Source organism: Danaus plexippus, chromosome 2 (assembly GCF_018135715.1).
Source record: "Danaus plexippus chromosome 2, MEX_DaPlex, whole genome shotgun sequence".
In the NCBI taxonomy this organism is placed as follows: Eukaryota; Metazoa; Arthropoda; class Insecta; order Lepidoptera; family Nymphalidae; genus Danaus; species Danaus plexippus.
Window position 1 is genome coordinate 6,625,405 of NC_083537.1, and position 14,791 is coordinate 6,640,195.

The window sequence follows — 14,791 nt, forward strand, 5'->3', positions numbered from 1 at the left end:
ATTCAACACATTGAAGTGAGGTGGCTTTCCAGAGGAAGGGTTTTAAACAGATTATACGAATTGCGCGATGAACTGAAAGTTTTCTTACAGGCCCTTCCTTCGCCTGTAAGTGCTAGCCATTGTTGTTGCGCGACCAGCGATGGTTGATGAGATTGGCTTATTTAGCCGACAAATTTGATAAACTGAACACAGTGAGCAGCTCTTTGCAGGGAAGAATGTTTACTTGAGTGACAAAATATCTTCTTAACGAGAAAATCACCCTCTGGATTGAATGTCTTGGACAAAAACGAAAAAAGGTGTGAGTGTTTTCCACTACTTGTGCAATTTCTCAAGAATAATAATCTTCAAATCGCTACAGACGTAGAAATAAGTATACGTGTACATTTGACAAACCTGAAAACGTTTTTGGAGGAATATTTTCCAGAAGAAAAGCGTCGGTTACGAGAAATCCATTTAGGACTCGTACCAAGCCTTTAAGACGGACTGTTTTGGAATATGAAAATTTAATTAATATTTAAAATTCATCCACACTCCCAACAAATTTTTTAATCAAAAGCTGTCATGGACTCTAGCCAATTTCGGATTATACTGAAGAACGAATTGCTGAAAAGGATATTAAAGAGCATTACTCCCATTTGTGACAACTTACAGAGGTAAGGCTGGGTTTTCAGCGTACGCCTACACGAAAAATAAGTTTAGGAGTAGGTCGAATACTGCACCAGACCTCCGCATTCAATTGTCGGACATAAAACCTGATTCCGATGTAATTTTAAGGAAAACTATAAAAAGATTCATTCATTACATAAAAATTTTTGTAATTACCTTTTCTCCTAACTAAATTAAGATCTTTTCTTAAAAAGTCTTCCTCTTAAAATCAAACTTTGCGGACACCAATCCAAAAAGCCTCAGATGGTGTGTTTTCACTGAAAAAACTATGTTGCTGTTAAGGCGGAAATATACTTATATACGTGGGGTGGTGGTGGGTAGCGGCGAGCCAGAATCACGTTTCCATACATTTGACAGGACGTGACAACACGGCATACAAGTATGTCTCTGACCATATTAAATGTATGAAACCTATATGCTTCTGGTGTGCTACCAGACGTAATTGCATTTCCATCTTTAATTTATTTCTTACTTAAGCTAGGGTTCCGCCAAAAATTGTGAAACAAATAGGGTTCCGAAACCAAAAGAATTTTGGGAACGGCTGATGTATTTATTTAATGAGACCTATAATTGATTAGATTGAAGGATGAGCGTAGCACAATCTTGATAACGGCGTGACTAGATCCAGGACTTGTACTGTGTAACCTTATTTTTAGGGGACCATTTAGCTTTAATTGCAAATTAAAAAGTATGGATGGCCTAACATGTCGGTGGCCGAGTTCCTGAGTGCCTTCCATATCCGGATGAAAGGTGAAGACACTATTCAGGTATATTCCTAAATATTCGTCTCTTTTTTTAAAGAATGGAATTAAATTGGCCGTTTTTGAATGCCTGAGGGCTGTAATGACTTTTTCTGGATTTATTTCCATCCTCCCCGATGAGACTGTTTGTCTAAGGCATTTGCTGCTTTTAGAAGAAGAATGATGAAGTAATCTGAGGACCTAGAAAACGTATAAATTCCGAGGTTAGTGTTGGTTTATAGGTACCGAGAAAGTGCTTGTTAAAAATGAATATACAAGTAGGAGAGAACTGAGCCCTTAGAGACTATGTTCTGTTTAGGGCATGCTTAGGTCTGCTACAGCCTAGGCCCTAAAGGACTCCAGCAGATTTAGGGACCTTTTAAAGACCAGATTTTACTTTTGCCGAGACATTTCTCAGACAAAATGTCGCCGAGCATATATAATGAAGAAATTTGTGTATTTAAAAGCTACTCACATGCAACTTACAAATCTACATATATATTTACTAGAAGAATATAAACAAAAACGCTTGGTTCCATTTTACATATATTTATTTACAACTTACGGTAATTTTTTGGAGCAACTGATTTAGTCCCATTACGCTGTTCTTGTGACAAGGCACAATATATTAATGAAATATATGAAACCAGAACTTAAAATAACAATTCCTAGCAATTGGCATAGGAATAATAAATGTAACTCGACTAAAGGACTAGAGCGCGGAATGTCGTCTAACAAGTATTACAGGGTACTAACACTTAAGTTACCATATTGTCTTCTATTGTATTCCGCTAATTTATAAATTACGCTAACGGCGAATTTCATTATATATTTAAATATTAAGCAAATATTCCATTGATTTGGGCTGCAAGCGAATAGATTGTCTCGAACAATGCAGCGATAATCAAAATGAGATCTTATTACTATTAGTCATACGGTTATTATCAACTTAATCGGTTTCCGGATCATGAGACCTCCTTGTTTCTGTCAAAGCCCAAAGCTAACAAATTTACATATATTCAAATGTTTTTTAAAAATGCGATATGACAGTGAATTGACCTCGACTGTAATGTGAAATGCTTTTATAATAAATAAGTACAACAACGTAAGGTCAGAATGTATACAAACTGTCTTAGCACAGCACTACGACCAAACCTCATCTACGGAATAATAATTAAATCAGCTCCGGAGCCGGACATCAGGTTGCGGAAACGCATAATATATCTGTAAATGTTTTGTACCCATTTCTTTGGCCTCGGTCGCTGTACCAATCGCGGCGACCCCAGCCGCTCGCCGGATCTGGACTCGCCCAGTACCCCACAGCTCATGCCAGAGTGCTAATGAATATAAACGTGTTCTTTCTAAATGAGGCTAATTAAACACTAATAATATTCCCTTTGGGTCAGGTGACTTATTTTTTCAACTTTATTTGGACAGCCGTTAAACGTTTTATAGTTTGACCCGTCCGTTGCAGATGTCGTCGAACAGTTGTGACGTCAGAGGGACGAAGTCGTCCCCGGAGCGGAAGAACAGCGGGTCCTGGATCACGTCCGGGTCGAAACCTTCCTTCTGATACTGGCGCTTCTTTAACTTGAACGTACCTGTCCAAATAAAATATAGCTTCATTTAGCAACAAAGTGCATAGGACCATGATTGTGTACAAAAATTAAGCTCAGGCAAATCTTCGTCATTTTTTCTTCTATAAACTGTTTGTAGGTTTTATAATGAGCGTTAAGGAACCATGTAGCAGGTTCCTGAGTGTCAGTAAACATTTAATAAATATTTGCAAACGAAGTCTGTTGCTGTGATCCTTAAAGACGAAATTTCTAATGGACTAAATCTGTTAGAGATTCCTTAATAAACAGCTAATGCTGCTCCGTCATTAATGATACTGTTATCTGTGCGAGAACCAACTCACTGGTGATCTCTATGTCCTTCATGAGCCTGAGGAACAGCGGTCTCGCGTATGATGGTAGCGCGTGGTCGAGCGCTACCGCCAGCGACCGTCCGTCTACGCTGGCTGCACTCACAGCGGCCATACCAGCGCGGCCTTCCGTTTGAGGGATCTGAAAAGAAAATATCATCACCATAACAAAAATCTATTAATGAATTTATCCACTATAATAACTATTAATATTTTTTCGACTCTTCTGAATCCCAAGAAAATCTTATCCTCCTCCATACCGAGACTCCGTAGACGACGACATCTCTCTGTCCGATGGCCGCCCTCACCGCGTCTTCCACCTCGGCCGTGGCGACGTTCTCCCCCTTCCACTTGTAAGTGTCCCCGGTCCTGTCTCTGAAGTACAGGTACCCGAGCTCGTCCGCCACCAGAATATCTCCGCTGACGAAAGCCGCGTCTCCCTTACAGAACACGTCGCGGACCAGCTTCTTGTTACTGTCGCTCTGACCGAATAAAACGACATTTATTACGTTACTTTCACGCGTTTTGAGAATTTCATGTGTGTTTTATAAAAAATATTAATATACAAAAGATAGATATGGACGTATACATAAAATGTTCGTCTCACTGAAACTGATTATATATATGTAGGGACATTTTTGAAACACGTATTGACATAGAAACCTTCTTAAAGATGTTTGAAGAATGGGATAGTTATTATAGATAGAATTTGCGAAATTAAAAATGGCGAGCGAGAACTGCCTTGTATTAATAAAGATAAACTAACAAACAACTTATACAATTAAATTGCTAGTTCAAAACTCGGTTTCGTTAGATTTTAAAACACTGCTCCCAAGCCGGTGTAGAATCATTAAAATCGTGAACAAAGAAGGAAAATGCAATGTTATTAATGCAGTTGTTTCCGCTACACCCGTCGTCACTTCTGATACGATATTGAAAAGGATCAGAGTAAACATTCTAATCGCGGCGCGAGCCCTGCGATAAGCAACCCGTCCATTTTAAACCCAATGGTAATATACTTAAAGCTGCGTCCCAGTCGCAGCCCGACCTTATTTAATACACATATATTCACATATTAACGTAACATAACAATTCACCTTTTCAACGTATCCGTAGTACTCCCTGGACGCGTTGCCCTGAGCGATGAGGCCGATGAACATACCGGGCTCGTCTTGAATACAAATGACGGTTTACACATTACGTTATACAAATACGGAGCAGCGTCCAGCTTTATATGCATTACATACTGTTATATAATTAACAGTACGAGTGCGGGGCACAGATTGTAATCATTACCTGTATATCGTCGGGGATGGTGCAAATGATCGGAACTAGCATTGGATAATTCCGCGTATCTGCTTTTTAAGTAGTTTTACGGAGTAAGTTACAAACTAAAAAATATTCTCAATTCAATGACGTTTAAGGTAATTTTCTTCACAGTGAGTAACTATTTAGTCGTTAATTTATTGCTCGATGTGAAAAAGTGACCTCGAAAGTCGTTAATTTAGAAAATATTTCAGTTTAAACCTTATTCTTTCAAGTTGCTTCTAATGCAGATACGCGGAATCATCCAGCGCTAGTTACGCGGATTCACGGCGACGATATCACACTATTATTCACACACTACTAAACAATACATGTTAATATCATTCAACCGGGCCGCTGTAGTCGGCTGTTTAAATATTATTCGTTACGCTAAATCATTATTGTTGCTATACAAAGTAAGTGTTAATGTTGTTTAACTGGGAATATATAACATCTTCGCGTCTCATAATAAAGTTTTGTTTTAATGCGTAGTGAGAAGTCTACAGTTATTATAATAACAGGCTTGTTATATAGGAAATGTACAATGTCATTTTATGTTGTTCGTATATGTATAAGATAAATACTTAAAGATTCTTTGTGTGGTAATGTATACATTGTACGTACATACAATGTATACATTTGATCTGAGAATTATATATATTTTATTTATAAAATCTTCCGAATATTCTGACGAATATCCGTCCATCAAAAAAGAGTCATGACCGACGGAACAAAAAAAAAATTTCAAACATTTGTAAATTAATGACAATTGTATGTATATATATGTACATACTGGGTTGGCATCTGATGCACAATCCGTCCGGGCCGCGGATCAGGTCCCCGTCATCATCAGCTCGGACCAGTGCTATGGGGTGTAACCACGTGGGCACCAACTTGGGCAGGAAGCCCACAGCGCCCACTGTATTGTCCACGTTGACTAGGACACACCACCACCCACAGTTTTATAACATTCATCGAAAAATACCAATCGCTATGTGATACGCTTACAGAACGATACCAAGTCCATTTGAATAAATACGGAGGAAAAACACTCGGGTATAATTTTTAAATACTTTAATGCCTTTGTAATTAATTCAATATAAAGGCAACGAGGGACATCTGTCAGTGTGATATGTTTTATAAAAATAATGTATTATTAAATCAGTACTTAGATATTTTTACGTCAAATAATTTTTATTTGCATTCATCGTCCGTACATGTTGCGGCATATTTAACGAGTTCCTTCACTTTAATGATATCAGTTATATATGGAATACAAGTTACTCTTTGTCATTGAGTACAATGATATATCTTGTGTTTGTACGGATTGTTATATATAAACACTGTAGATATCTTTACTTGTTGTAACAACAGAACAATTAGTAAGTACTAGTCTACTTACTTATGTTTGCATTTCCCTCCGTCGCGCCGTATATTTCATTTATCTGAGGTACTTTGAACCTAGACAGAGATATAGTTAGTCCTCTGTGATTATAACAAAGGATCAAGTGAAACAAAATTAAAAACATTGTTTTGGGACAAATTCTTCTAGTATTCTAATTACAACAGCTCAGAGAAACAAAAATTTTTCCTTTAAAAATTGCATAAAATAATCAACGGAATAGATTAAATGATTTAAACAAATAAACCTTCACATAATATCAACGTACGTATATTAATGAAAAACAGAAAACTGTTTGTCCAGTGGTGGTGAGGGTAGTTGTATGCATTGTGTATTAGTGTGAGTCACCTGTCAACGATCTGCTGCCAGATGGCCGGCCTCATGCCGTTCCCTACCATGATGCGGACGCGGTGTTGAGTGTCCGTGGGTCTGGGCGGAGCACACAGCAGGTAACGACACATCTCGCCTATGTACTGAGACACCTGACATACATATATAAAAAATCATCTGAGACTTATCTTATTCTTTGGTTACATGTAACTGGTGGAAAAATTTGCGATCTATTTTCATATGTATATAAGTTATAGCATGTTAGAAAAATCAGGCTATGGCACAGTTGATGACCACGTATTCATTGAAGATATAATTATGGTCCGAGTCCTTAAAAATCACGACTCAACAAGGAAGACAAGTCAACTATCTGAAGGACGTTGACGTCAGCGATTCGTCGGAAATGCGAATATGAATGATAGAAAACGTTGCAATGTATATTGTAACGTATAACTTACCGTACAATCATACTTGATGCAGTCTGTCCAGTAGTGGCTAGCGGAGAATTTGGACCGCAGCACGGTGGGGATGCCGTCCACGAGCGCGGCGCAGGTCCCCACCAGCCCGCCAGCCAGGTGGTACAGCGGCAGAGGGTTGTACAGGCGGTCGGACGAGCGGAGGCCGAGCATGTGGACCGTCGCCACCACTATCAGCAGATACCTGGAGCCAGAAATGATTGCTTACTTTACACAAGAAACGGTTTACAGACCATGTTTCAAATTAAACTGGATATACATAGTCAAAAAGCTTACTTTGAGTTTGGCAATACCGCCGCCTTTGGCATACCGGTCGTGCCTGACGTGTAAATATACAGAAGCGTATCTCTATATCGAGGCTTGTCTGTCACTATAGGATATTCTGGAACCTGTTTATCCATCTCAGCCCGAAGGTCAATAACCCCAGGGGGGCACTTGCCGTACAGCTGAAATAGCTTCAGCTCAGGAGGCAGCTGATCCCCCAACTCCGATATAGCTATAAAAATGTCTATTCTATAAAACAATCGAAATTTAAATACAATTTCTCACAGTCTATCTTCCATACATTTGCCACGGTAAAGATTGTTTAATATAAGCTGATTTCCAACTCACCGCCAGCCAGCGAATCTGAGAATACGATCGCCTTGGCTTTAGCCACTTGGATACAATGCAGCAGCGGACGATGGCGAAGGTTGCTGTTGATGAGCGCGGACACGGCGCCGAGCTTCGCCATACCCAGCCACGTGTAAACATACTCAACGCAGTTGGGCATAAACACACACACGACATCACCGCGTTTTAAACCTAGATGTTCCTGCATCACCCGAGACACTTGGTTTGAATTTTCTGCTATCTGCAACATAAATCATGGTAAACTATTGGGTCTAAGTCAAGATATTATTTCGGAAATAATAAACAATTACCTCTCGAAAAGTCCAAGTCCGTCCTTCGACCATGATGAAACATGGAGCGTCCGGCGTCTTTAGGGCCCTTTTGGTAAACAATTCCGCCACCGTGCTGTTGTTACGCCCCCAGCGCTTCGACCGCACCATAGCGTTTGCATACCGCCACAAGAATCTACAATAAAGTAACAAAACTTATCCAAGGAAACAATTACAAAATAAAGCATGTTAACACTAGAACAGATACCTAATAAGGCAATTATTACAACGTCAATTTCTGTGTTGTGGCCAGGAATATAATTATCTAAGTATAATATATTCTTCAATTTAACGAAAGCATTCAAACAATTTTCTTGGAATAAAGTATTGATCCAATATATACTGACGTATGTAACAAAGACAGTTGGATAAATTTTCCCACGCTCTACAAATATAAGTTATCTGATAAAATATTCATAAGGGAAAAAAATGTGACATGGACAATTGAAATTAAACATATCGTTTGTCTTGGAAATCAATTTCAGTGCATGGTCATAGGATTCATTTGGTAGTTTATATAATATTATGAAAATTTCACTCCGAGATAAACTCCTACATAAAAATACGTTGACAACTACTATTGTGAAATGACAAACAAGATAGTTTTCACGTTCCGTATCTAACATTAATCTCATTAGCTACATGGATAATGTACCAAATCTTGTATTCCATATAAAATCGTCTTAATAGTTGGTAAATGTACGACGGGAATTAAAGATTTAATAATGTTTATAAACCTAAATAAAACCCTGAGACAGGTACCTAAGTGTAACACCCAACTAATTATTTACTGTACTGTTCTCAGATTCGTTTTAGATCACTAAATAAATTTTATTTTGTAACTGGTCTAGTACATTTAGAAATGCGTTTTGAATAGTTGTAAAGGATTTTTATAAGAAAAAACTAGAATGAATGGCAGCAAAACGCAGTAGGTTTATTTTGTTAATTGACAAAAAACTCTTCAAAGAAAATTCATTTTATTAAAACCGGCATTGCAGTGAACCAATAACTGGAGCCGGCGAATCGGTGAGTCCAAGCTGAGCTAGACGGTATCGTAATCCTATAATTAAATGAAGACTACGTATTTAGCCTTGGACGGAACGGTTCTACGGGAATATTGTATAAATGAAACCGTAAAATTCACCTTTTTTTTAGACGCAGGTTTACTATGAAACCTATCGTTGATTTAAAAACCAAGCCCCTATAGGTCCAACTCAAATTATTCACTTAGAATAAGGTATGCTTAGTCTATAAGCTAGTGTGATAATTTCTAAATATATTTACTAACCGTCCAGATTAACGATTTAAATGTAATAGAAAGCTTTGCGTACATTAAACATTTTAATGAATGAACTGTAACAAGTCACGACATGACTCCACATTGGTAACAATAATAGTAGAAAATCCTAAACACCAAAACATTTTGGACGACGTTTAACTGAATATTGTGAGCAATGAATTAAGTCAAATAATTTACTTTCAATAGAAACAACGAAGGATAATTCAAGAGGAGGTAAAAGATTTTACTTCCAATAACATGTTTTATTTATGAAAATATCAAACAACACGGGAAGTATTGCCAGTTTATAAAACTGTCAACTTTCAAATCTACTGTTTCGGTTGAACATTGAATTTTAATTATATTTATATTTGTCCTCGTCTATTGGCGATTCTTATTTAGTTTTATTATTTCTCACACCCTTTATTCCATCTAAACACTTTTGTTAATAGAATAGAAAACTTACAATATCTTTACATAAGAATGCCATTTTAAACTTAGCCCCAGCGTTGTGAACCATAACTAGTTTTAAACGATTAGTAATCTATAAGAGGACGCTAGTATAAAAGAATCCACGGAAGTTAACTTCCAACGTTTCCATATAGACTTTGATCATCAAAACAATTTATATAAAGACGGAGACATTAACTATATTCAATATGATTATAAGTAAGTAATTTGAATATGCCAATTACAATTGAAACATATTTAAATATGTAGAACATTTGATTATTTGTGTCATGTTCTAAATACGACTGGTACCTGAACACCAATATTATTAAATGTGTTTACAATGCCATGAATATGATGTGTCCTAAAGTATTTGCTTGGTGAAAATAGGCATTTGCTATAGGAAAAGTATATTATAAAATAGATTTTACCACGTCGTTTAAATGGCTTATAATATTTTTAAAGACAGTCTGGATAATAGGCACTAAAATGTAAACACCCTCTCAAATAGAGTAATTATCAATGTTCAAATCTAAACCTTTTATTTGATTCGTCTCCCAAAGAACGTTTAGATTCAGGTATAATAAATTTATAACATATACGGTAACACTTACTTTAAATTTATTCAAAGAAACAATGAAAAGAAAAACTGAGTGTAAGCGAAACAAAAACCGTAGGCAGCAGTGCATGTGTTTCTGTTTTGGTACGCTGATTGGAATAATGATATAACTATAAAAGAAAGAACACATCTCTACAATTAAAATAATGTACAAAACGACGTCTTCTACATTAACTATAATATATTTATGGAAATCTGAGGCGATACCATTTTTTCAAACTCAAGTCATCTCGTAGATACTTTTAATATAATTATTTTAAAAAGGCGAGTCGTGTTATACGGCTTTTGATAATACAGTACGTATAAACGGGACGAGTGTTTCAACTTTACGATCCATCATTTATATTTAAATCACGAACATCAACCCAACTTGTTCACGTCAAACCAAAGCTCGAAAGCTTCCCACACGTCACAGCCCTGATATATTTTCTCATATTATATATACTTAAGAAGTGAATTAATTATATCTAACTATGTACTTGTATGCTCTTCGTTTACTATTAAAAATTTTCAAGCCATTGAACATTCTACAGATACATTTAACTAACCTTCGACACAAAAATAGTTAAGACATACTCGCGACCGAATTCAATGGCGGTATAATCAAGTTTAAAAACAATAGTTATTTACGAGGGACCATTGAAGTATTAATTAATATCTTCATAAATTGTTTAGAAGGAAAATGCAATTCGTATAACACCAGCCAGTACAATGGCAAATGCAGTCAATCTAATTATTTTATGGTGTATCTAATGAAAATGACTTAATCGCCGTCAGCCGATGCATTATTCACAGGTATATCGATTAATGCCGCTCTCCGGCGGCACATAGTGGTCTGAACACGCGATAGTCTCCTTGCATTTTAAATTAATGAAGAACTATAAACTATTTTTATTTACGTATTAATGTTTCTGTCATTTAATTAAACCTTATATATGTATGAGGAACCAAATCCAACTATTACTTATTATAGTATACAGCGGAATCGTATTTGCGTCATATACCTTTATCGTGCCACGCGAAGTTTTCAGTGGCATATCTTTCGCCGATGCCCTACAAAAGTTGGGTAATACGTGTAAGCAAATTAGAATAAATACTATTTTATTATTTTTTTCCTTTCTGCTACTAAGCAGAAAACAGAGGATTACAAAATGTTAAGAAAAATTAATCGGTCAATGATTTGACGAAATTATACATCATTAGATCCGTCTACAATGACAACATAATAACAAAAAAAAAAAACAGGGTTTAATTTATTTTTTTCCTTCCGAGTCCCCCCATTCATTAAAGATTTTTTTGGCAAACTTTGCAAAAATTATCGCCTATTCCAGATTTACTAAAAATATACAACGAACATATACCTAAATATAATGTTTATTGTTACCGAGGTAGATTTTGTTTAAAATATTTTTGTTTATCATAAAAATACATATTGTGTTTGCGCTGTAACAGATAAAATGAGCGAAATCTTACAAGAAAACCAACGCACCGATAATAACTCGGAAAGCATGTGTCTGCGAATGCAAGACGTTATAGCGCATTGCAACACGACGGTACAGACTTCAATTTAGTTGCGCTTTGCATAACGGATTCCGATGATGCGATGCAAACAAATTTATAAGTATACACAAACAAAACACTGTTAATATTTATATTATATTTATCTCACAGGTCTTAAAAAGGATCACTTTCAACATTCTGGCGTGTACCCTGGAAATAGTACGATAAAAATAGGTTCAATGCTTAATTTACAACATTTACATTGCTTATGAATGTATATTCCTGCAAAATAGAGGTAAAAACAAAATTTTCACAATCGAATAGTACCACTTACTACTTAAACTCAATGTATAGAATGTTCAATAACAACCCGTTGCCTAGTGACCTGTCGTATGACAAACGTTTAGCATTAATTATAATCCTTATAGAAAGTTAACATTTTAATAATTTAACCCTCAATGTGTTAATGTTAGTAGATCACGCAAAAAATACAGAACAGATTTGGTATAAAACAAGCTGGTAATTGTCCAGTGAAAATTATATACGACCAAAATATAAGTCCAAAACCGTCATCTAAACCGCTGATAAAATAAGCGAAAAACTTTCTATGGATGGAAAAGTTGAGAAAAAAGGTTAAAGTTAGTTACTCATACTTATCGGTAAACGAATCTAAAAATAGAAAAACCCAATGCGTAATGAATAGAATAGAATAGAATTATAAGTCAAACAGTGACTAAAAAAAAAAAAAGGTAGAAAAATATTAAAACTTATTTCTAATAATAACATAATACATAATATAGAAGCAAAAACAAAAAAGGTGTAGGTTGGTGCTGTTTATTATTATCTTTAAACAGTCACACTAAGGTAGCTAACGTACCTAATTCACTACACTATATCGAAATATAAAATAAAAAGCTTTCTTCATAAGCCTATGTAAAATAATGTTTACAGCTCTAAAATTAGAACATCCGATCAATAAGTACTTTAAAAACCCTTCTACATAAAACACGCGTTGTAGGAAAATACTTCATTCACCCGTTTACTATTTCGTAGGGATATAATTTACATACAATGTAACTAATATATTTATATAATATTTATGTTTCCAATCAGATTAAAATTTTACCTAATTAAATAACTTTGGTTGAATAATTCCTAGTGTTTCATGCAAAAATTAGTTTCATCACGCAAAAGCTTCCAAACTAAATTGGACAATTTTTTTTGTATGACGGACGCGGTTACAATAATAATAATTATATTTATTATATTAAAAATGTCACAGATATCCGGACAGAAAGTATGTATTAAGTAGTGTAATAACGCGAAAGTTTATAAAACACACATGTCTTTGTTATTCTTCATTCATCTCGCTGACTCATCATGTATAAATGTATACATAATCGAATCTAAGAATTTGATAACAAAAATAAATCATTTAAAAATAAACATTTACAATTTTAAATAATTCTAAAGATAACTTTCTTATATTTGTGGGTAAAGGGCTGAATAGTGAATGTACCTGTATGGTTAATGTATGTCGGTATCTTTATGATGCGTACGGAGCGTTAACAGTTTTTTACGCATCTACGACTGTACAATAATACTGTGACGATACCAAATCGGACTTAGCGTACTGAATAAAAGTTGTCATATTATAGAAAACGACCGGAAGGTTACGACGTACATACAGGGGACGTCATACATACAAACTTACCGCGATCGAATCTAATAGCTTTTGTCTAATTTATAATAATTTTAAAGTCAGATTTCATTTACATATATCTTATGGAATTATTCGGATTACATCTCTTATAAAAAAAAAATATAATACAGAATTTCTATAAACTCTTTCAAACCAAAGTTGAAAAACAGACATCTAAAAAGTACCGAATAATATATTAACGGAAGTTCCAATTCAGTTTTACATACTCGTGACGGAGAGCGAATTGGACATGGTTTTCAGTTAAAAAATTATATAACTAACTAGTAATGTTAATTATATAATGACATTTATTCAGCACATTGTTAATACATACATAACATTTTTTTATCTACCTATTTAAAAATAGCACACTTGCCACTATTATCCCAACGAAGGCTTGTACTGGTTTTAATTTTCATATCGAAACAGCCGTCAACTTTAGACTTAGTGCAATTGATTACATTACCTACGGTAAACGACTATCATAATAAATGTAGTACTCACTTGGCATCCCTGGGCAAAGTTTTCACAATGACATAAATCCTTTTTCTGTATCGATATACGCAGGGAGCAATCGCAAGGATCGCGAAAATCGCCGCTTTAGAAAGCGTGCTTAGCACGGCGGCCATCGCGGCGGCTAATGCCATAAGGGCAACGAGGGCTGCCAAAAGTGCGTCCATGCTGGCGAACGGCCCAGTGGGACGCACCGCGGCCTGTCTACACAGAGAAGCAAACAATACACTATAAGCGAACGCCGCACGCTTGATACGTGTACCGGCAGTGAACACTATTCCGTAAATGCGCGAAGGACTTGCGCGACGCCGCGTCACCCCGCACGTCACTGGCGGAGCTCCCCTCAGCGCCAGATGCACATGCGCGAACAGCTGATCCCCGAAGGGAGGGATCGTGGGACACCAAAAAAAAATAGCTAACTCATAAAATTGTAAATGGTTGATACAAAAAGCTATAGGTAAATTTTTTGCTTTACCGTTAGTGACAGATCATTTTGTCATTAAGTTCGAAATTTAAATTCCTATTTCTTTTTTTTATTGTCTGTTCTGATACATATTCTTTTTAAGGGATGTATAAAGAGTATGCATCGTTTATAAGATGAATGGTGGATATTTAAAAGAGTCGTTTTTACTCGCGGACTGCGGAGTGTCAGATCGAAAATTAATTATAAAATAAACTTTAATATATATTGTATACAAATGTTTAAATTGGAGGGATTCATTTTTTTTCTTTTCATTTACAATAACAACAAAAGGATAAATAAAACAATTTTTTTTTTTATAACTTTTTAATCAAGTTTACTTGACAGGTATCTCGATAATTACCCATTCCCTTTAAAAGTTTATAAGCTAATAAAAATATTTTGTAAATCCTCAGTCTTACGCTTTCGAGACTGGAATGATTTCGTTTAAGCAGTTATAGATTACAAAAATAGAGGCAAGGAG

The 14,791-nt window shown here is 35.7% G+C and overlaps 1 protein-coding gene across 1 annotated transcript; it reads right to left on the reverse strand.

Annotated features, from left to right (window-relative positions):
- Positions 1-1,939: 1,939 nt before the first annotated feature.
- On the reverse strand, positions 1,940-14,309 carry LOC116779478 (long-chain fatty acid transport protein 4-like). Its single transcript, XM_032673776.2, has 12 exons — positions 13,839-14,309; positions 7,767-7,920; positions 7,456-7,696; positions 7,120-7,339; positions 6,826-7,027; positions 6,386-6,519; positions 6,038-6,096; positions 5,429-5,572; positions 4,428-4,501; positions 3,591-3,812; positions 3,325-3,472; positions 1,940-3,007 (listed from the first exon to the last, which is right to left on the reverse strand). The coding sequence occupies exons 1-12, from the start codon at positions 14,012-14,014 to the stop codon at positions 2,856-2,858; spliced, it is 1,926 nt and encodes a 641-aa protein (XP_032529667.2). The 5' UTR covers positions 14,015-14,309; the 3' UTR covers positions 1,940-2,855.
- Positions 14,310-14,791: the final 482 nt, after the last annotated feature.